Source organism: Solanum pennellii, chromosome 12 (assembly GCF_001406875.1).
Source record: "Solanum pennellii chromosome 12, SPENNV200".
Classification (NCBI taxonomy): domain Eukaryota; kingdom Viridiplantae; phylum Streptophyta; class Magnoliopsida; order Solanales; family Solanaceae; genus Solanum; species Solanum pennellii.
In genome coordinates this window covers 17,233,032-17,256,809 of record NC_028648.1, presented here as the reverse complement: position 1 = coordinate 17,256,809, position 23,778 = coordinate 17,233,032, and the positions used below count along the sequence as shown (strand labels likewise).

Genomic DNA, 23,778 nt, shown 5'->3' with positions numbered 1-23,778 from the left:
GGGAGATGGAGAGAGAGAGGTCGGGCATTTGTGAAGTAAATGGGGAAAGACAAGGTTGGTAGAGCTAAGGGACTCTTCAAAGAGTATAAACTAGATAATAAACACAGAATTATGCTATTAACTGTTTTATAGTTGATATGACACAATAATTAACAGCTAATCATAATTTTAATACTCAATGAGAAAAGCTTAGTGCATAAACAACCATGTCATACTGAGATTAAAAATGGTACTACCTTGGCCTTGACAAACATGGAACTAAAATAACAAGACTTGCATTTTTCAGATTTTAATTTTTTAAACATCCCTTTGCTCCTAGAAGTGTTTATGTAAAACATCAAGCTTTGATATTTTTGGCACTCTTAGAGAGGAGTGGCCTCACCTTTCTCATCAGTACAACCCTCTAATCATACAACTACTCATTAACCCTTACTTACATCAATATGTATGCCACATTGCTAACTAAAAATGTTAAATTACATAGGACGAGTGCAAATTACAGGTAACAAAAGCAAAATAAGGGAGGTCAAAAGCCTATGATGTATGGCAAGGTACTTGATACTTATAATCCAAATCCTTTCCTGCTTACTCTGAATGTTCCACGGAGAACTGGAGAAGAAAGTGCCTCAAAAGCCCCACCATTCAGTTATCAAAATTATACTGCAGCTCCCCGTTGTGCAATAAAAGGATACAAGGCATTTAGTCCATCCCAGATGGAATGATTTGTGTTCTTGCAGGGTTTACTACATACACATTCATATATCCAGTTGCTCAAGGTTGATCATGCTCGCTGAATGTTGTATAAGTTGCTTCCTAACATCCACCTGTAATTGGCATAAAGGAGATGGGCAATGAAATCAAGTCATTTGCAAAAGAGTGGAAAGAGATGGACAGCCACCAGTCCACCATAGTTATAAAAAGAAATGTATCAAGTCTGTCTCAACACTACATTCAGAATAGAAAGACATGCCTTGGATCCCATTAGTGAAGAGAAGACGACATTTGCTTCAGCTGCATCCTCCACTACTAATTGCTTTAACAGCCTAGTCTCTGGGTTCATTGTTGTTTCCCATAACTGCGCTGGCATCATTTCTCCCAATCCTGAAAAGTTTTCCATATATATCAGATGATTTGAACAGGGAAGTTTAAAGAACTCGCGCGACTATGTATAAGAGATGCATAAGCTCTGCATCTGACATTGCTGAAAACCACTTCATTAAGGATAAAAAGGAAATTTTAAAGATAAGTTGTTTCTAATTATAGGAAGGTGATATTCTTATTGGGATATACTAAAAAGAAAAGGGTGTCACATAAACTGGGGACAGAGAGTACAATTTTCATTCATTGATAGAAAAGCAAGCACCCAATAGACGATTTCAACAAATAGCAAAATGGTGCTGCACTCATAATAGGACCCTGAAATATCAGCATATACAGTTATTATCACCAATCAGATGTAGTATATTTCAATTTTATATTTTCAAGTATATGGTTTAGTCAAACCATAAACCATGGAATATTGGCAGTTGAACTTATAATGTTCATCTAGCACTTCCCAGCTCATGCCCCTTTGTTAGAGATGTTCATGCAGTAAGGCTTTTTCTTTCCACAAAGCACCCTAAGGTTATCTAAATTGGCTTTGTCAATTGTCCCTCATTTAGCTGGTATAAGATTGGCACACAGTTCTCTAACAAGAAATTTGTTCCAAACTGAATGTCCTGTGTGAAATATGCAGTCTCCAAATACAATAAACAAAAGCTTATCACGCTTCCTGCCTCACCTTTGAACCTCTGTATGTTATATGATGCATTTGAAGGAAAGGAACGCTGGACCTTTTTAAGTTCTACATCATCATAGCAGTAGTATGCTTGTTTTCCCCTTTCAACCTGAATAATCCAAAATAGAACATTAAAATCTGGAGGACAGTAAATACATAAGTTGTTAAAACAACGCATGAGTAAAAAAAAAACCTTATAGAGAGGTGGAACACCAACATAAATGCAACCTTCTTCAAAAAGAGCTCTCTGCAACAAGTTAAGAATGTCTCAACCAGGTTCTCCAAACAGTTAAATAGACATCTTGGTTATTTTCTTACACAATTCAACTGTTAATTCCCAGTGGAAACCTGTGTTCCATTGGATCACAAAGAACAATGAAAGGGACGCACCTGATATCTAAAGAAAAATGTCAACAACAATGTTCGAATATGAGCACCATCAACATCGGCATCTGTTAAAATTATGATCTTATGATAACGGAGAGCTTCCTTTTTAAAATCCTCCCCCTGAGATGCAGATGATTAAATGAGAATAAAATTTTGAACAAGTGAACACATAGCACAAACCTCAAAGATGAACATAGTACCTTAACTCCAAGTCCTAAACCAAGAATAAGATTTTGAATCTCTTCATTTTTATACATAGCTGCTTCATCCTTTCTCTCAATATTCAAAATTTTGCCTCTCAAAGGAAGAATAGCCTGCAAAACATGAATAACCAACACATTTGACATTGGAGCCTGTATATGTAATTAACTTAGTAGTAAGAAACTAGTAGTCTAATCGCCACTTCTGCAGCACAATTTCTCTCTATACAAGTTTGATTTATCCTTTACAAACATAAAATGCAGTGTTTGCTTTAGTTGAACAAGTCTTTTTTTCTTTTTTTGGTCACAAGGAGGTTAGAAGGAAAATCAGCTTGCGGAACTTACATCTGCAGTTTCATAAGCTTCTGCAAAATCTGAAAAAGGGGGTTAACTGTTTATAAAGCAACAATGAGTTCGATTACCTGAAAGCGCCGATCACGACCTTGTTTTGCACTTCCACCAGCTGAATCACCCTCAACGATGAAAATTTCTGGAAGTTTTCAAAAGAAAAGGATTTTTTTTAATTTATTTTGAAAAGGCATTCAACTTACACGATATTACCACAGTATATGCCTGCCTAAATTGAAAGAAATATTACATAAAAGATCCTAGCCATCTGTGCTAATATTGGGTGTTACAGTTTAAAAAATTACTCTCTCAATCCTATTTTACATGACAGTTTTCTATTTTTATAATACACGATGTTTGACGCATTACAACAACAACACAGCCAGTGTAATCCCTCAAACAATGTTTGACGCATTAACAACTGCATGGTAACTTGGCAGTAAAAACAAGTGATGTGTGCTAGCTGAATGTCTCCCACATAAAAGCATTTGCTTCATACATCAAAACCTCTTTTGGAGGGGTGCTCATGAGTGAGATAGGCTTATTTATACACAAATCCAAGTAAAGCAAGCTACCTTGAATGGATCTCCAGATCTGTTTCCATGGCCAAGGACTTGGTAAGACGCTTCGGATAAACATTCTGTAGCACAATCTCACGATGAACAAATCTTTGTTACTAGTGATCTATGAAGTTGATGTCACTGTGAACAAAGTCCTATAACTGACCATTTACTCTATTTGCAGCCTACGTAGATGCAGCGTTTGAAGCCAACGCGAATAAATTTGGAAAGAAAACCTTAAAAGGTCGGTGTCCTAACTCCTATCCAGTTGTCCATCCAGAAAGAAACTTTTCTCCCATTACCCACCCTGATCCAGTAATAGCCTTAAAGAGAGGCTGCGGAGATCTAATGTCCTTTCATACTGACACGCCATAGGATGTTCTGACTTCTCTAGTACACTATTGCCCATCATTACCGTAGGTGTTCCTGATAACATCAACTCAGAGCATTTCCGCCACAATATAACTCCATAATCACTTCATCAACAGGTTTTCATTTTTATTTTTAATCCCCAAAGCTCAATTTTTTGTCTTTAACTAAAGATTTCTAGTTCACCAAATCAAACGAATTCCTTCTCCTATTACCTTGTCATAAGAAGTTCCTCCTATGTTTGTCAAATTTTTTCTCAATTTGGTAGGCATTGGAAACAGAAAATCACATATGCAGGAAGTTAATCCAAGACATTGTTAATTAAAACTGATCTCCCACCCGGAGAAATATATTGTTTCTTTTACCTGGCTAACCTTTTTCACATTTCTCCTTCACTATTTCCCAGATGCTAGCAATTTTGTGCTTGACCCCCAAGGGAAATCCAAGATAATTCGTTGGTAAGGTACCATCTTGGCATCCTAAAAAAGTAGTCAGAATGCAGCAGTGACTTTATTAACTGGATAGAAGTAACTTTATCTCCAATTAATGGGAAGTAGACAGGTTCTAAGACCACTAGAATCAACCCTCAGCTTTTAGGTTGATATACCTCAGCATCACGCATCACCACAATATCATTCGCATACAACAGGTGACACATCTCTAAAGTATTATGGATGTTGTTATGAGATCTGAATCCTTTTATCCAGCCAGTCCCATATGCTAAGTATTTTTAACCATTATAAACGAGAAAGGAGAAATAGAGGGTCCTTGTTGTAGACTCCTTTGACTGGCAAAGAAGTCTCTAGTGTTTCATTGACTAGGAAAGAATCTTATGCAAAAAAATGTCCAATTGAATCCAATTTCCTACCAAATCCAATATTTCTTAGCATGTTGAATAAGAATCACCAATTAACATGATAGTAAGCTTTCTTGTTGTTGAGTCACATAATTCTCCTGGAGCATTGCTTTTCTATCTAGAATCTAAACACTCATTGGCAATGAGAGTTGCATCCATGATTTACCTACCTCTACTAAAAGTCATTTGTGCATTGTCCGCCAGCTTGTGAATCACTCTTTTAGGTTTCTATATGAGTATCTTTGAAATGATCTTATCAAAGCTACCAATTAGACTTGTAGGTCTAGAATTTGCCAATTCAACCACAGCACTCTTCTTTGGAATTAATGTTATGTAATTAAGCATCAAAACACTTCTCAAATTTCTCTGGGGAATGAATGGAGGACTCCTGTAATATCTGCTTTGACTGTTGCCAGCATATCTGGTAGAAACCCATAGAAAAATCGTCTCATCCTGGAGCTTTATCACTTGTACATTCTTTAATGATACCAAAAACCTTTCAGATGTCCTTTGAAGCCATAGTTCCTCCTCTCTATTGATTTTTGAGTAATTGCCCACCTCCCGGTTGAGCACTAAGTTGCTCGGACCGGGTGCGGGTGTCCAATACGGGTGCGGAGAGGTCGAATCCTTCATGATCTAATTTTTAAGATCGGGGATATGCATACGGGTGCGGGATTCGCCTAAAAATAATAACAATATCTAAAAATGGAGTTATAAAACCTAAATTATGAGATATATGAGAACTTAAGAAGACTCCTAGAAGGATATTAAAGGAAACAGATTGACACAGAAATTTCTATATAAAAGGCATTCTATTTTCTTCAATGTCACTGTAACTTTTGTATTGATTACAGAAACCATTAAAACTGCCCAGACTTTCCCCATCGATTTTGGTCAAAGTACCCAAAATCGGTTGACCAAATTGGACATGGATCTCACACCCACACCCATGTCATATCGACACGGGTGCGGCACCAAAGTGAAGAGTTCGAGCAACTTAGGTTAAGCATAGGTCTTCATTTCAAATACAACCTCTTAGAGAATTCCAATATTTCTATCTTGATATCTCTTGGTTCCTGTTTCGTGACTCCACTGACTTCCAATTTCCCAATATGGTTGTGTCTTTTGCAAGCATTGGCCATCTTATGGTTGAACTTAGTATTTTGGTTAACTTTTCAAATCATAAACTTTTCGATCTGTCTTCAAGAGATCTATTCATATTTGGGTAGCTGTGTTGGTACCTCATCCTTTGGAAATTAGCCCCGACTAAAAAGTTTTCTTAAATTGTGTTGTTTTCCAGTGCCATGTCCAGTTATGCTAACTGTGCTAGTACCTAATTATATGTGTTCCAGTTTTGCCAAAGTTGCATTTGTTCCACTCCCTCAGCTTACTTTGCAATAACTGTAATTTTTTTATAGAGCATAATCTCATCTCCCTACAACCACCCCAAGAAAAGGAAAGGCTTCAAAAATTTTCTATCTACATCTCTCTTGAAAAAATCCTCACAAAAATAGGGCTCCTATTTTATTTTTATTTTTTTTTTGGAGACAGAAAAAAAAATAAGGCTCCTATTAAGACTTCCAATAAACACCATTCGCATGAAAAATGCTTGAGTATCTATGGTTGATTTAACTTTGAAGACGAGTATAAAAAGTATCAAAACTCAACAACTACGAGCATTACATGTCTCCATAGTAATGACAAAAACACCACCAACATAGAACAAACTCTATTGCATTAATATGGAAATAAAATATTCCCATTATTAGCAAGGGATGCCCATACATACTTCTACTATATTATTTGCACTCAAACTGCATAAGCTACACTCAGAAGCATGCCCAACATTCAGCCTTTTTATATAGAGAAAGGTCCTATATATTTCATGCCATTTGATATTTTAACCCAAATACCAAAAAGAATGCTACATTGGTTGCGAAATCCATATTAAGGTAAAATTACCAGCTTCTTCAGGATTTGTGGCTGAACAATCAGCAAGCTTCCCTGGAAGAGAGGATGATCTTAAGACACTTTTCTGTCTCACCAACTCCCGAGCCCTCTTTGCTGCAAGAGCTGCCTACATAAGGCGCAATAGATACAACTGGTAAACCATTTTTTTTACAACACCACTCGAAGTTCTTGAGTGGCCAACTTAGTCAGCTTAATCATACAAAGATCAATCTTGTGTATCTAACAACATAGGTACCTTTAGAGCATTTAATGACTTGGAAAGAATTGAATCTAGCACATCTGGATGCAATTCCAGATACTCAGTCAGATACTCTTGAACTGACTGATCGACCACCTTTCTTACCTCAGGATTTCCCAGCCTAGTCTTCAATGGATATACATAGTATAAGTAGACAATGTCAGCAAGCAGATAATTGAAATTTGAAGGCTTTATAACTTTTATACCATAAAACTAACAAATATTTCAACCATGAAAGGAGAGACGTACCTTAGTTTGTCCTTCAAATTCTGGATTCGGAACTTTAACAGAGATAACACAAGTTAACCCCTCTCTTACATGCTCGCCGCTTAAGTTTATATCCTTCTCCTAAATAATACAAATGAACAGAACTTGAGAGTAACCCAAATATCCCTACTTATAAGCACATTAACCAGAAACGAATCAAGCTAACACAGAAGATTTAGGGTATTTACTAGTTTGATTACACTCAATCTATGTGTCAGAGGGAAAATGAACAGCAAATTCTGAAAAGCAAATGGGAGATTTCAATAGTTTAAATTTGTCTTTTTCTCTTTGATTAAATAGATTTCTTTTTTTTCTTTTTTGGAAGGCAACAATTAAATAGGATTTAATTTAAAGACAAAAACACCTTTCTCTTACCAATCCCTGTGGTCATTGATATTAATAAATTGAATGAAAAAATAACAGTCGTACAAAGACCCCATGACTAAGATTTAGTGATAGTCCAGAAAGCACTGCTACTGCGCTTCTATAAGATGCGCGCATATAAGCAGTTCAAAGCGGAGGAATTCAGTAAGAAGGCAAAGCCATCATTACCAAAGTTCAATGACTTTGCCCACTTGTGTTCACCTAATAATGTACTCCATCATAATTCGAAACACTCTACTTTGCTTGTTCCATTTATTTCACCACTTCTCCTGAATCAAAAGTTTCCTTTCTGAAAAATCAAACTAATACCACTCAATGTTATAGTAGTGTTGGTGTGGCAAGAACTAGACCACTATTTACACATCTCAACTTCCATCTAAAATAGACTCTAATTAACTCTAATGCATAGACTTTGAAAATTTGAACTTTCTTGTCTTAATATGTAGTCACAATAAAGGATATCTAGATTACGAAGGAAGGAGTAAATATTTTAGTTATTGAAATGGAAATTCTTTATTATACAAATCTAACTGATTTCATATAGGTAACTACAAACTCTTTAAATTTTTTATGAAGTAATTAATTCTATTGCAGGCATCAAGTAGATGCATAATAGTTACAAAAGCTTAGGTAACTTTTAACTCTTTAGGTTGTAAGATGGACATCCAGATAGATTCATACAACATTAGGATAATCCTCTAACTCTTGCAAACATCAAACAATGAGAATATAAGGTGGTTGCTGCTGATAAGGTCAGTATTTTTAAGGCACTAAAGCTCCAAGATGCTGGCTGATTTTTTTCGAATAAAACAAGCAAAGGAATTACAAAGGGTAGCATGCACATCCGAGCAAAATGATCAGAAGGATAGAAGTGCAAGAGAAAAACCCAGACGACATCCAATATATTCAGTGCTGTATGTGCAAGACTGGAAAGGCTGGAGGTATACAAAAACAACCAAAGAGTTTTGTTGGAGCAAACAGAAAGAAAAGAACCAAAGAGCCTATATTCAACAAACCTTGATTGTCTTTGACTTCTTTCCCAAACTGTTGAGGGTTCTTGTTAGGGCAGCTTTCACACCATCTATGTGAGTGCCACCATCAATCGTCCGTATGCTGTTTGCATAACCTAGCACTGTGTCTGAATAAGCATCTGAGCACCTGCAAAGAGAAAAGAAAATATGTAAACCTAACAACTCTTGACAAAGTCATATTGCACACCAGTTGGTGGTAGACAAATAAACCACTCAATTACAATATGGTACAGCATATAATTGTGTGCTACTATAATTCCGACCATCCTTGATGGTGAAAAGAGCAAGGAGAGGAAGATGGGAAGAAGAATAAAAAGATAAGATATCTTACCATTGAAGAGCCATATCAATTGTGATTCCATCTGCTTCTTTTCTGAATCCCAGCACATCATGAAGTGGTTTCTAGAGCAAGAAGAAGTCAGGCACTACTCACAAGACTTCATATAACAAAAGCATTACCGGAAAGATGGTCCATATATTTTAATAACATGTAGTGTCCGGGCGCTTGTGTGCACCTCAACTAATTCCACCAAGTACGTTATACCTCCCCACCAGCACAAGTACCAGGTAACTCTATCCAATAAGGCTTGGATAGAGGGGAGAAATCATCTAGTGTTTCTTCTCCTCTTAGATTTGAACCTTTCGCAATCTACTTCATCAACCACTAGGTCACACTCTTGGGTGCGGAAAAGAGTTTTTTTCTTTTGATAGCCTCGAATTTTCCAAGAAGCCGATGGTGCACAGTTCAAAATTCAGTAGATAACTGCCTGCCCCTTTACCCCCTTCCACTTAAATACCAAGCATATTGTGCTCTTACACTAGACCAAAGCCTGGGGACAAATACAGTCACTCTAAAATATATATCCCTGACATTATCTGACAGATTCCAGACTTGATTCCGATATACGGTTCCTTTTGTACAAGACCAGTAGATCGTGATACCACAAAAGAGATACTCTGTTTCAGAAAATGCTTGTCCTCCTTTCTCTATGGAGTGATCAAATTGCTTCTTAAATGGATTAGTTTTTAAGATATTAAATACCACAAAATGTTCTATAGAAACCAGTTCTCCTTTCTTGTATTTTGATAAGAGAAACAAGTTCTACTCTTTTCAATACAGTTCATCGTCATTCTATTATTCTGTAATCCAAAAGTCGGACTATGTTTTTATTAAGAACAAAAATTCCCAAATATGTTTAGCAACAAATATTAGAAAACTCAAATTTCAAGTCCTCTTAATAATAGTGCCAAATCAAAATGGGGAGAACAATGTCGAAACAAGGGAGCACAAAATATAATTTGAAGGCTCCATTCAATATTTTATGGCACTGATGAACCTAGCAACAAGGACACTATGTTACATGACATGTAAGTATGAAAGAACAGTAAATACATAGGTCAAGATTAACCATGAATCTTTATCGACAGTTCTAAATTTTTCAATAACAAGCATTTTATTCAATAAATTCGAAAGAGGAAGGGAAAAGACAAGCACACTTTGTCTGCATTCAGCCATTTCACATATTCAACCAATCCTCCAGCATAAAAGTACTCAGCATGTTGGATCTTCTCCGGATCTATGTCGTCCTTCTTGAGAACAATAGTGAGCTGAAATAAAAGATATGCTCAATTGTTTGAACTAAATGAATCTAGCATATGAAGGTAGCTATCAAGAATAAGAAGCTTTGATTTCTTTGAAGAAATTTATGAATGTCTATGCACCAAAATGCAGCAGGCATAAGTGAGGAATGTCAGTTGCATTGAAATGAACTTTGAGACAGTTTGAATTGGCTTAAAAGTTGGTCAAACCTACTTTTAAGTCAGTTTTTGACTACTGGAAGTATTTGGCAAATATAAAAATAACTTAAATAAGTAACGAAGGTTTGGCAAGGTAAAAAAAATGACTTAAAATAAGTCAAAAATGGCTTAAATAAGTCAGAAACCAAAAGTAGGTCTCCCCAACTTTTTATTTTTTCACTTCAAAGTCATTTCAGTTTGACTTTTTATTTTTGACTTAAAAGCTACTCTTTTAACCCAATCAAAACGGCTCTTTAGCATGCAGTCACCAAACTGCATAAGCATTTTCACTTAAACCATAGGTTGAAGAAGGAAGACATATTGAAAGACCAATAAAGTTGCTTTCACAAACGATAACCTATTAATGGCGTCATTTGACAGCATCATTCAAAAAATGTAGCATGATTCTAACATACTACCAACAATACCTCGGGATTGAGGAAAGCAAGCTCCCTAATTCTCCCAGCTATGGTGTTATAGTCAAATTGTATTTCAGTTGTGAATACTGCAAAGGAAGATGCCATCGGAATTTTAAATGTTCATTAAATGGAAATTAGAAACATGAAAAGAAGGAAACCAGTGGCAAAATATTGGAGTTTAAAGACAATATAAGTATATAACTACCTTCTTTATCAGGCCAAAACCGAATGGAAGTCCCTTGCCGATCTTTCATTTCCACCGGGAGCTCCTGACATATCAAAGTTGTTACTGGCTTCCCCCGTGAATATTTCTGTTGATATTCTTTACCATCACGCCATATGGTAACTTCTAGGGCCTGTCAGAAAACATGATATAGATCAGTAGGTCAGGAAAGCTGAAAGACTACTAACACCATGAGTTAGTAAAAGAGGGTCTTTTTTGGTGTTCTGCTCCCAGTAGAGAAATTCCAGCACTAACTTTGTGCTGTTTATACATATAAATAAATACCTTTAAAAAAATTTAAAAAAAGGCCATGCATGTAATCATTTAAATATACAATTTTGGCCACGTTCAGTCAAGCACAATCCATGTCAGTCTTTGTAATCATTTTCTTCCATTCATCAGGATTACTGTAGTACAAAGTGCTTCTCTCTCTCTCTCTCTCTCTCTCCCACACCAATCTTGACCTCCCCATCCCAAAAAGAAAAGAGAAGAAAAAAGATAGATGAAACATTACTTCTCTGATACTATTAGCATCCAATTTAAAGGAGGAACCCTCAGCAGTCACATTTTCTACAATGAGTATATCTAATGAAAAAAGAGAGATATCTGAACTAGAGAGCAAAAGCAACTATCGGTTTACTTTATTTACCTTTATCTACTTTTCTTTTTCTTTTTCCTTGAGAAGGTAACAATTTTTATATTATAAACCAGTACTTCGGTAGTACTGAAAACCTTAGTTGCATGGACTCTTCACTTTTGATGCCGCACCCGTCTCGGATTCTTCAAAAATACACTACTTTTGACGAATCCTACACGCACCCGTTGGCATTTTTCAAGAGTCCAAGCAACGTAGCTGAAAACCCCTTTACAAAAAAGTATGAAAATCTAAGAACAGAAACAGCAAGCCTAGCATTATTCAAATACTTCTAGGATTGCTTCTGCATCGATAGGGGAACTCTTTGTACACCAAAAACATAATAGCAGAATACAATCTGTTTTGATCATTTGTAGGGATCTGCTTCTATCCTCAAAGCTTCTAGCATTCCTTGCTCTCCAAATGGTCCACCAAATGCATGTTGGAATGGTGTCCTCCAATAACTTCTGTTCTTTGCCCCAATTCCGGCTTCATTCCAACTTGAGAGAGTGTCAAACAGTCTTGCTAGGCATTGTCAATTGAATGCCTCCGAGATAAATGAAAATCTTCCACGGTTGACCACTGATTTCACAGTGTAAGAACAAATGTCTAACTGTCTCAACTGCTTCCACACATAAACAACAGTGTCACCAGAATGTTGTCTCTTTCCATTATAGACTCTCATGCATTAGTACTGCCTCCTATGTTAGGAACCAAACATGCCTCCCTAAGTGGAACTTTGGCTTTCCAGATTTGTCTCCAAGGCCAATTGAAGGTTAGTGGCGCCCTGTTTATCAACTTGTAACCTGAGTTCACTTGTATCTTCCTTTGTTGTGCTCTATCCACCATAGGCAATCCTCCCCTTCCTTCAAACCTTGAAATGATTTCAGCCTTCTAAAGAACTCAATTAATCTACAGACTTCCCAGTCATTTAAATTCCTTCAAAGAGATAGATTCCATCCTTGAAGAGACCACAATTCAGCCACTGTTATATCTTTATGTAGTGCTAAGTCAAAGAAATCTGGGAAGACCTCTGACAAACTATTATTACCAAGCCACTATCATTCCAAATCCTGTCTTGATACCATTGTGTACTGTTATAGTAGTAATTCCTTAGGGAAGGCCACGTATTCCTAATTAATCTCCAAACAGTAACACCATAGGGAATGGTTGCTCCTTGGCGACCCATGAATCCATCTCTCCATACTTCAGTTTAATCACCTTGCTCCACATTGAGTGTGGTTCATGAGCATATCTCCACAACCATTTTAGCTTTAGAGCCTTGCTTTGGTTCTTCAAGTTTTTGATGCCTAATCCTCCTTTGTTTTTTTCCTGTAATCAGAACTTTCCATTTTACCAGATTGTATCCCTTTATCTACTTTTCTTTTTAGACATCCATTGGACACTGCACTATTTGGAGATCAAAGGTTACTTAATAAAGAGTTGAACCGTTTAACAATTGATTTGTGTCCACACATGCAAGACATGAGCGACGGATTGTGCATAATCATTTTCAGAATATAGTCTTTCTCTAATTATAGCCTAAATTGATACATGTTTTCCTTGAGATGAGATAAATTGCACCCCGGGGCAAGGATGGAGCAAAATAAACTTTTGAAATGAAAATGCAAAACTAGTCTAGGTTACAATTCAACATTTTGGAAAATCCTGAACAGTATATTGAGTCACGAAAAAAGAATCTGAGAATGTTTAAACAACTTAGTAAACATGCTGGAAGTTAAAAACACTAAGAGGTCATTCTATCACGAAACATACTTATCAGGTAAAGCAATGGCAGCGACAAATATAACTGAAGTACTGCTAGACAGTCAAAAAGGGAACATAAAGCTAAGCTGAATAACTAGCTAGAACTGGTGAAAAAATAAAAGGGGCAATAGCACAAAGATTTCAAAATAAGAAATCATGTATTCTTTATCAAATGCTAGCAGATATCTACAACTATGAGAATCATACCTCTGACAATGCATTAACAACTGACAAGCCCACACCATGTAATCCACCAGACACACTATAGCCACTACTTGAGCCTCCAAATTTACCACCTGCATGCAAAACCTGCACGTTTTCTACCACATCACCAAGATATACTCATGCTTCATTCTTTATTTTAAAACCATTGTTTCCATATAGACTGAAATTCATAAAACATTGATTCCCATAATTCTAATATTATGTGCAACAGTGCAACCAACATTAATAAATAGCATAACACGTAATCCAGAAGAATATGATAAATTTTAAGCGACAGAAGCTAAAATCTCATTGGTCTGTATAGTATATACCTACGAGCTTAGAAACAACACACTTTTGAAGATACGTAACAGTTGAAACACAATGGATAACGTGACAGCATATCTGACCATCTGCTTTATCTATTACTATTATTTATTTTTGAAACTGATTATCTATTACTATTATTAAAGCATAAACATCCATGCTAACATATCTAAAGAAAAAAATAACCATATAAAGTTAAAGGACTTTGACTTTTAGAACCTTCTAGAAACAGAACTTCCCACCCAACATTAGTCTACAAAAATGTAAGAACATTATAGAAATAATGTATTTATGTCTCTCCTTAGTCTACAAAAATGTAAGAACATTACAGAGATAATGTATTTATGTCTTTCCCTTTACTTATCAGTTATCATTATTGTACCCGAAAATACAGTTACGCGATCTGAATGTGAGAGTGATGAAGAGACTTATTTAAAATGCATTAGTAGTTGTCAACTAGAGTTATTTTGGTGGATGCATGTAAAGCGTATATGTTTCCGAGTTAACTTCTAATTTGTGTCTTTCCTTTAGATGCACTAACTTATTTGGTTATGTCATAGAGATTGAATTCTGTGAAATTTGCAGTATGGTCATAGAGATTGCACTCGTGAAGTTGTTTATGTTATTCTCCTTATCATTATTCTTTGAAATTTTCATGATCCCAATTTTGAGTTTGTTGTACATTTTTTTATAATTGAGTAACCTCATTTGTTTGCACTTAATGGAGGTTTGAATCTGAATGGTTCAAATATTAGATCATTAAGAGCATTTGTTTTCATTAAGATTTAAGCATTTAATTGGTCTGACTGAACTCTGAATAGGTCTTCTTCTTTTTTTTTAGCCAAATTTTGGTCTGAATAGGAGTTAATCATTAAGATTTGGAACAAAGTCTTAATATCATTAAGAGGTATTCTTGTGTGGATAACACTCACCATAACTCTATCCACAATCACCTTTCACCACCACTAACCACCTCTATGTTCACAACCACCATCGTTGCTAACACTGCTGGTAACTGCTACCACACTTAACTCCTCGAAATTTAAAGCTAAGATTCAAACCATTCTTCAAATGGTATTCGATTTGAACCCAATAAATTTGGAAGTTCCTAGGCGTAAAGTCCAATCTTAAGTGTGAGAAGTGTATTGAATGTGAATTAAGGTCATAAAGGACCTCTACCACAAAGTTATATAAAAAGTTTCTCTGTCGATTATGTTTTTATATAAGATCATAGAAATGTCAAATTCAATCGAGCATATCTCCTAGAATATGAAGAATTACGTGGCTCATAACCTATCAGATTGAAGATCTTTGAGTCGACTTTGCTACACATCCAACCGCTCGTCAATCCAGCTTTTGAGAAAAAGGTTATGATCGTTTACCAAAAATTTAGCAAAGCACATCTACGCAGCTGGGCAAACCTATGTGTATCAAATAGCCAGCCATGTTGCCTTGCATGGACGATTCCAGAACGTGGCCAGCAACGTCCCCTGACATATGTGGGTCATGTAAAGGGGCTACATGGGCCACATAGGTGAGCCACATAGTTGCAGCTAACATTTAAAAGCATTATTTTGAGATTTCTCTTCTTACTTTTCACTCTTTGTTCGACCCCAACAGCCCCTAAAAGTTATCTACTACCCTACTAAGTCTAGTAAGTATTACCCATGAGCTTACAACATTTTCAAGAAATTATATAAGATACTACCATTAAACCATTCCCGTATCTCTAGTGAAATCAAGAACTCACTTGTAGGGTTCAAGATTTGATTTTTTTTAGCAAGATCCACCACCTATTAAAGATATAACCTTCTTGGACATCAAGGTAAGTCTATTCCCTGAAATTCTAAGGATTTCAATCATTTCTTTTTTGGATTATTGATGAAATCCTACACAATAACCCTAGGATTTTCAAGAAAACTCATACCCAAGGTTCAAGAAAGGTTTTTGTGGTTCTTTTCCTTCCAAGATCATATTTTCTTGGGTATTTCGAGCAACTAAAGTATGTAAGGCTATCACAGCGAGGAACTCAGTCTTTTCTCATTCCCTACATCTACAGTTCCAATTAGTAAGATCAAAACTAGGGATTTTACCCCATGTCTATAATTTCAAGTTCCCTCTGATTTGAACTTCTTATTGTTGAATTCTATTATTGAAACTATTGTATATCATATTCATTGATGATTCATGTTTATTCTACCACAGGTACCAGTTTTAGCCAAAGTTAGTGAAAACCTTGTTAGTATATCTTATATGCATTGTTTTCATGAGTAAAGTATATTGCAAGCTTTAAAGAATTATTTCAAGAAAACATATTTAGCTTAAAGTGCATTATTTCAAGAAAAAATTCAAACAAGTATATTTAGCTTCAAGTGAATTATTTCAAGAAAGAGTTCAAGAAAGTATATTTAGTTTCAAGTGCATTATTTGAGAAAGAAAGAAAATTTTGAAGAAAGCAAAGATCAGTTCTGAAGAAGTATTATTGAGCATAGACTCAAAGAAAGAAGTTATCAACTTTACCCTAAAGTAGGACCTTTTTCCCTTAAGTGGGATGGCTTTAAAGTTATTGAGCATTACAACATTATTTGGGGGTAGTATTGAACACCAAGTTGGGTAAGGGTTCAGACAATCCAAACCCCAAATTTGTGCTGCCAATATATGATAGGACCACGTCGTTCATTCAGGTGACTCCTTGATATGCCCCGGTAAGGGGTTCAAAGATTGCATCCATTACTTAAGTTCGTCCTTTCTACTAGCAATATATAAGATGGATCTGGCAATGTGGGCAAGAAGTTGTACCATCATGAGGCTCACGTAGTGGTTGTCGGTTAAAGAAACTCCCAAAAAAAAGTAAAATTATATTAATTTTAGTATTTGCTATTATTGCATATACTCAGTTGTAAAAATTTTGTTGTTAAAGTACACTTGCATTACTCTTCAGTTGACTATATTTCAGTCTATCTTCAGATTTGCTCAATCAGCCTAGTATCTTCAATTTTAGCTAGTAATTTCATTCAGCTATTTTATATATGGTACATTTCATGTCCCGACATCATTCGACGTTGCAGCTTTAAATGATGCAGATTAATGTATTTAGGATATGCAACAGACGCTTTATTAGGATCTCTTGCATTTAACATTGGTGAGACCTCCTTGCTTTGGAGGGCTCTAGTTTATATAGCTTATTTAATGGTTATTGACATTGCTAGTAGAGTATTTAGGTAGCCAGATATCTTGTCCCAACACCTATCTTCAGTATATTAGTGGCTTCATAAACGAGTAAGTTGAGTTATAGATATAGTTTATTTATAGACATCTATACTAATTAGCATTTTAAATTTTTTTGCTTTGAAGTTATTGAGATCATTTCCTAAAAATTATTGCATGCTCATCTTTTGGAAGCTTCTGCATGGTGTTACAACATCTAGTAGTACGCCAGGCCAAGGGTTACCTGAAACTCGCAATGGTTTTGAGTGCCGACTATGCCTAGGGTGTTGGTTCAGGGTGTGGCAGCCACCACCAAATCCATCCTCTATAGACACCGCCACCGCCACCTCCACCACCAATATCAACAAATATCGCCACTATGATCAATTCCTTCTACCACCAAGCTTCGTCATCACAACTAGCATCATCAATAGTGCCAGCAAAATGAGTCCATATTTTGAAAACCCGCTCATATTTTAATGGGTTGGGTGAGTGACCTTTTAGATGGGCAAAATATGGGTTTATACTTGTAATCAACCATAGAAATATGGGTTAGACAAATGGGTTAAACTTTCAACTTTTATTCACTCAAAATTCATAAAATCACCAGAAGTGTTGTAACTTCTCTTCTTTTTATGTTCTAATTATTCCTTCAATAATTAAAAAGGTAAAGTCTTTGACCCTCCAAAAATATATATATATTTCATGTAAATTTCTTTTGTTAATTATAATTATATTCTTGTATTGTTTAATTTTGTATTGGGTAACAAATAATAGTGTAAAGTAAGCAAGTCATGTATTAGTATTGATATTGAGTAAAGTGCCTTAAACACGTTTTACTCCTAAAATGTAAATATTCATCTACTTTGAAATTAAAAATATTTTTCATTGTTATTACCTAAATTTATTTTATATTCAAAACTTATAGGAATTATCTTTTACTTTGATGATACAATAAAACTAAATAAAGTATTTTGAACATTTTTCATCTAAAAAAGACAAACATTTTATCCATGTCTGATTCTAAAGTAGAGTACTATTTAGTCTTTAGTCATTAAAATATGGGTAGATATGGATGAACTAGTATTTTACCCAACCCATTTTTACCCATATGAAATATAGGCAGGATAAATTATTACACATTTTATGCTGATCCATTTTTAACCCGCCCAAACTTTACCCAGCCCATCGTTTGCCACCACTAATCACCGGCAATTAACACCATACATTCTTACATCACTACCACCACCATTGCCACCTTCACCACTACTATCATCCACTACCACCACTGTGGTCATCAACCACCTCCATCATAACTAGCACCGCCACCAACTATCACAAACACATCACTGCACATTCTCTAATCACCACCAACTACTAACATCAACCAACTTCACTATTAGAACTAACACCATTACCAATAGTCACCATCATGACAGTCGCCACAACACCAACCACCTTCACCATCACATCTATCACCACCATCATTAGTAGCCACTAACAACAACTATAACAATCATCATCATCACTATAAACCATATCCACGTCACTAGCAAGCATAAGTTTTTCATTTTTTAATCAAATACTGATTTAATTTTTTTGAAATTATTCTTTTAATATTTATTTAATTTTTTATTTGAATTGTACATTTATTATGTACATACAAATAAATTTTTTAATCATATGGATATTGAAAAACAAATCGTCTTAATCACTTAGTATTCAAATCTAGAGACAACATCTTAACCATTAAAATATACATTCAGATTCGAAAGCCTTCATCTTAATGAAAACAAATCAAACCTAAATTTAAAAGCAAGTTGATTCATAGAGATTTAATGATAATGTTCAAAATAACTTTTTGAATTATAAATAGAAAAAAATAGATTTGAGAGCAGCAAAAGGAATAAAGCATGGTTTGTTAGATTAAACAGTAGATGACCTCTTGTCGATTGATTGATTAGAAATTTTTGGGATTAACTAAAGGAGTAGATTGATTCTAGAATATTATAATTGATGGTACAATTATAATTTTTCTTTATATTAGTCTTAGGACACTATATTTTTACTACTCAAACATTTTGTTTAATTATGTTTGTATGATTTTAGAAAAGAATAGTGTATACTAGTGATATATGACTCACATGCAAAGCGTGCGCCCAAATACTTAAGCAAGAGTAAGTTTGTTCTTTATTTAGGATTTTGAAGTCTAATTGAGTTTGAGTGATAGCTCTACCCTATAAGCACCTTTTTCTGGATTACACTTTGAAGAAACAGATCTAAACACGTGATTGTGCACAAAGTGGAAGTGGAAGTGGAACCTTGCACCTTACTCCAACCAAAAATGCTTTACTGTTAGTATTTTACAAATAGATAATAACGTTTCTTGAGGCACATAAACTTTGGGCTGATGATACCACTGCTTTGAGTTTCCTTGGTCGTGTTTTATTTAACTAATGATGGTTAATAGAAGATTATGCTGCAGTGGTCGATATTTAGTTCACAACCACCGTATTGGAAGGATAAGACAACTGGGGAAGAAAGACGTAGCAGAAGTACAACTAAGCTCCACTAACTCTTCTATAAAATGTTCAATGAGAGATTGTTGACCATTGATTTTTAGAAATAAAAAATTAATAACCGAGAAAAATTCCCAAGGAATATGGCGCAAAATTTGAAATAAAGTGAATAATGGACCTTTACCCCTCTCCATTTAAATACCATATTTTTGTCTGGAGCAGGGTTAGGACCTATTACGTTAACCCACACATCAAGCACTAGATCAGAACTGTTGGAGCAACTATACCTTTAATCTTTCAATATCGGGGAACTAGCTTTAGGGGTACAAAAAAGAAACTTGCTTTCATAAATCCTACTTCCTCATGATCATACAGTTGACCTTAAGGATTTCCAAAAGAATAAAATATCCCAAACACCAGTAGGTTAAATGTTCTCATAACTTTAAACACACTTCTACAACCCTGGTAATTAGTGAGAAGTTGACATTCCCAAATATTGAGTAGGATAAAACATAAACACAAACACACACATATATATGCATCTAAGAATGGTGCCCCGTACAAACATACCGTCAAGACTGTTTCAAGAGAAGATTTCTTTGTCACTGGATGCAACTCTGTTGGAATCTGAAAAAATCCCAACAAAAGGATAACTTTAATGAGAATCTTTTTTTCCACTCAACAAGCATAAGAATTTTATCAGAATAGAAAATTCAAGGAGCTTTGACAACTATAGACAAGTAAATCAATTTCTTATTAGCAGACTTCCTGAAACCATTTCTATCAAAATGCAGCAGTCCAGTCCCAGGATCTCTCCTTGAAAGGGAGGACAGACCATGATAATATGCAAGGGAGCCTAGGAGATAATCACAAACATCATATTATGGCTAATAAAACATAATATTCAATAGATGGTTGAGTCAATCCTTTAAGAGATGACAGGCAAACCATTTGCAATAATTACATAAGCTAGTGTGCACATTCTCCCATGACATTAGTTCCACTTCTGCACAAGAGAAGAAGTCAGCTCATACCCCACGGCCATTGTCAGTGATGCCAACAGAGTTATCAGCATGGAGGACCACATCTATCTTTGTCGCGAATCCTGCTTGTGCCTCATCAACGGCATTATCCAAAATTTCATAAACCTAGAAGAAAATATGATTAATAACTGAGGCAGTAAAAGTTCAGTCAAGAATTAAAAAAAAAAAGAATAATTAGCACCACCAAATACATCAAAAGAAAGGAAACAGAAAAAGCCAGAGATACCAAATGGTGGAGACCACGAGGGCCTGTGCTTCCTATGTACATTCCTGGTCTTTTTCTGACAGGATCCAGACCTTCCAATACCTAAAGCAGCAGCAATTTGCATGATTATTTTTACTGGTATATGATCAACATATTATTCACATCATGAACTCTTTTCAATAGTAAAGAGAAACAATTTAAGAAAATTTACTGGTGAGAAACAAATAACTAAAAGATGTCCTACATAACTATATATATGCTTTAAGCAGCTAGATGTTAATAAAAGTTAACTTTGAAGGTTACAGTCTTTTACATTCTTATTCAAGTAAACAGTATCTCAAAAGATGACCGTGCCTTGCAGAGTTCCATTCAAGGTAATGCACAATACAGTAATGCTTATTCTCTCTTCAGTCAATGAGAGACTAAACACTATGTATCCACTGCATGTACTTGTGAATATATACTGATACTCAATATAAAATATTTGACATCAGTGTTGCATCACCTGTGGAAGAAGTTTTTTTACTGATAAAGCAGATTAATGAGCAAACTACGCATATATATATCCTTGATCAAATAAAGGACAGAAAGGTAAAGAAAAAACAAGACCACCAAAGTAAATTCAACTTCTTTCCCCAGAGCAGCAACTGAAAGAGAAACTACTGTTGCATCATATTTGCAACAACCACAGAGTCGAGAGTCTCTCAGAACAAAAAAAAAAGTGAAAAGGACAAAAAGATTAAGGGTAAGTAACAAATTGAAAGGAAAGAATTGCTTGTAGAACACGAGATCACTTATATATGGATGATAATTTTCAAAACTCATAATAAAATCGGGTGTGTTTGATATGACGACTACGTTTTTTTTTTTTTGAAAAATTATTCAATGTCTAGTAACATTGTATTGTGTAAAATATTTTCTCAAAGGAAATTATTTTCCACCAAATGGAGGAATACGACTTCCGTCACTGATGTGAAATTATTTTCAATTACAAATATCTCAACTCTTACTTAAATTCACTAATTCACATGTCTCAGGCCCACTACAAATGCTAGAACGGAGGCAAAAAGAGGAAAAAGACGACTTAAAGGTGGAATACAATCTCAGCATTCATATGAATATTAAAATAAAAGATACAAGATAAAGCTAACTCAATTCAAACGATCAAATTTAACTGTATACTTCTATATTCTTTTTGGTCAAAGGAGGAATCCGCAAATGAACCAGAATCAATACTTAGCCTCTTAGAATCCCTATACATTGGAAAGGATTCTTCTTTTGATTTTTGCTAACCTGTTTATATCTCAAGACTTCCTTTGTTACAATACTAATACCTTTCTCTCAAAAATATTTAAGAAAATCACTAGCTTCAGACCTTCCTTAGTCATCAACTTTTATTATTTTTCCCAACAAAATGTTAGAAAATAACACGACAAAAGATCTCCCAAGGTGAAACACTTCCCACTGAAAGCATTTTCCATCTTAAGTACACCACCATTTTAATCTAATCTTCCAATCTATTTTCTAGTAGGGAATAGCTTCAAATAATTAACATACAATTCAGACATTTCTATTTAATCTAACAGAGATTGGTTAATTATTTGTATAAGTTAAATTCTTAGTGTTCTGAGGAACTACAAATAGCAAAGGACACATACTGTCTAAAGCATTCTGCCCTGTTTTACTTGTCCGATGCCTGTCATTGCATCACTTTTAATCTTCAAAAGTGCGTTCACTTTAGAAACGAATAGTCCACCAACCTTGAACCAGCATCAAGCTGTGATCCCATCTTTGTAGACATTACACCACAATGAGATTTTCTCACTTAGAGACATTACTCTTTCAGGTTTCACGAAAGGACCTTACACTATATAGGACTCTAAAATAATGTTTTTTTCCTGCAGGATCAATAAGTTGTCGCTTTCACCCATTCTAAAACGTCATATATGATAAATAATGACACTAGCTTTTCTTTCACCTGAATTTGCTCAGAACCATAAGCTTTTGACTTAGTATTTTCTTGAAAAGCCTCAGTAGTAACGCTTGATGACATAAAAGCTCTTGGAGACACCACGTTTCTAATAAAAATCCCATCCGACACCCTTCTCAGCCTATTAATCACCCTGCAACAAATCCAAAACTTGTTTAGCAGAAAATCAATAAGGAAATTTTCAAGAACTCAAATAGTTATAAACAAAGAAATGGGTTGCATTGCATTTCTCTCTTTTAAAATAAGACCAACAGCCTCTCTTTACACATATTCAGCTGACAAAGAACATTCACACACCTCAACATTGAAGTTTCATGTTCCAAACATGCAATAACAACAATTAATTTTTCAAAATACAGAAAAAAATATATATTAAAAAACAAAACAACATGTATCAAGTCTGCAACACTCAACTCACTTGACGAAATATATTACACAAGTAACTAAAGTCCAGACCCAAAATTGCTACACAGCGATAAAGGTAGCACCTTTCCCCTCTTTAAATTCAAACCCAAATACAAATAAAATATTAAACTAGTAAGAACAAAAAAGAGACTCGAGTAATCAAAATTAACCTTCATTTCCACAAATAACCCGACCCAAAACATTCTAATTAACCCCTACATCAGAAACTGGTACAGCTTGTAAATTCAATACCCAAAACAGAAACATGAAAAGAAAAAAAAGTACACTAGCTACAAAATATCCTTCATTTTAACAAAAAATCAGCTAACCTTACAAAATTAACTTCATATAACTTAAAATACATAAAGAAACGGATATAAAAAGAGGGACGAGAGAGAGGAACCTGGTGTTGAGGAAAATAGAGGGTGGAGAAAGAGAGGTTGAAGAAAAGGGAAGAGTATGAGAGTGACAATGAAGAAGATAACGAGAAGCCATGCGACGAAGAGAGTATTGAAGAGGAAATGGTTTTAGCAGAGCCATTCAGACATTTACCCAAACACAAAGCCTACACTATTGCTTTACTTCACTTTTCAATGAAGAAGAAGAAGATAAGAGTCGTAAAACATTTTGTTTGAATAAATTCTTTACTT

At 35.1% G+C, this 23,778-nt stretch overlaps 1 protein-coding gene across 2 annotated transcripts; it reads right to left on the bottom strand.

The window, feature by feature from the left end:
• Positions 1 to 249: 249 nt before the first annotated feature.
• Positions 250 to 23,778, bottom strand: LOC107007298 (DNA gyrase subunit B, chloroplastic/mitochondrial). 2 transcript variants are annotated; one of them, XM_015205859.2, is made up of 21 exons: positions 23,532 to 23,778; positions 22,712 to 22,856; positions 20,755 to 20,835; positions 20,520 to 20,633; positions 20,056 to 20,112; positions 13,436 to 13,537; positions 10,810 to 10,960; positions 10,614 to 10,690; positions 9,886 to 9,996; positions 8,720 to 8,790; positions 8,374 to 8,515; positions 6,956 to 7,054; positions 6,704 to 6,832; positions 6,460 to 6,574; positions 2,787 to 2,854; positions 2,365 to 2,478; positions 2,168 to 2,284; positions 1,971 to 2,024; positions 1,781 to 1,886; positions 971 to 1,101; positions 250 to 824 (listed from the first exon to the last, which is right to left on the bottom strand). In XM_015205859.2, the coding sequence occupies exons 1-21, from the start codon at positions 23,666 to 23,668 to the stop codon at positions 756 to 758; spliced, it is 2,190 nt and encodes a 729-aa protein (XP_015061345.1). In that variant the 5' UTR covers positions 23,669 to 23,778; the 3' UTR covers positions 250 to 755. The 2 variants fall into 2 exon arrangements, with proteins under 2 accessions (XP_015061345.1, XP_027769357.1); XM_027913556.1 differs by lacking the exons at positions 22,712 to 22,856; positions 23,532 to 23,778 and adding an exon at positions 22,392 to 22,586.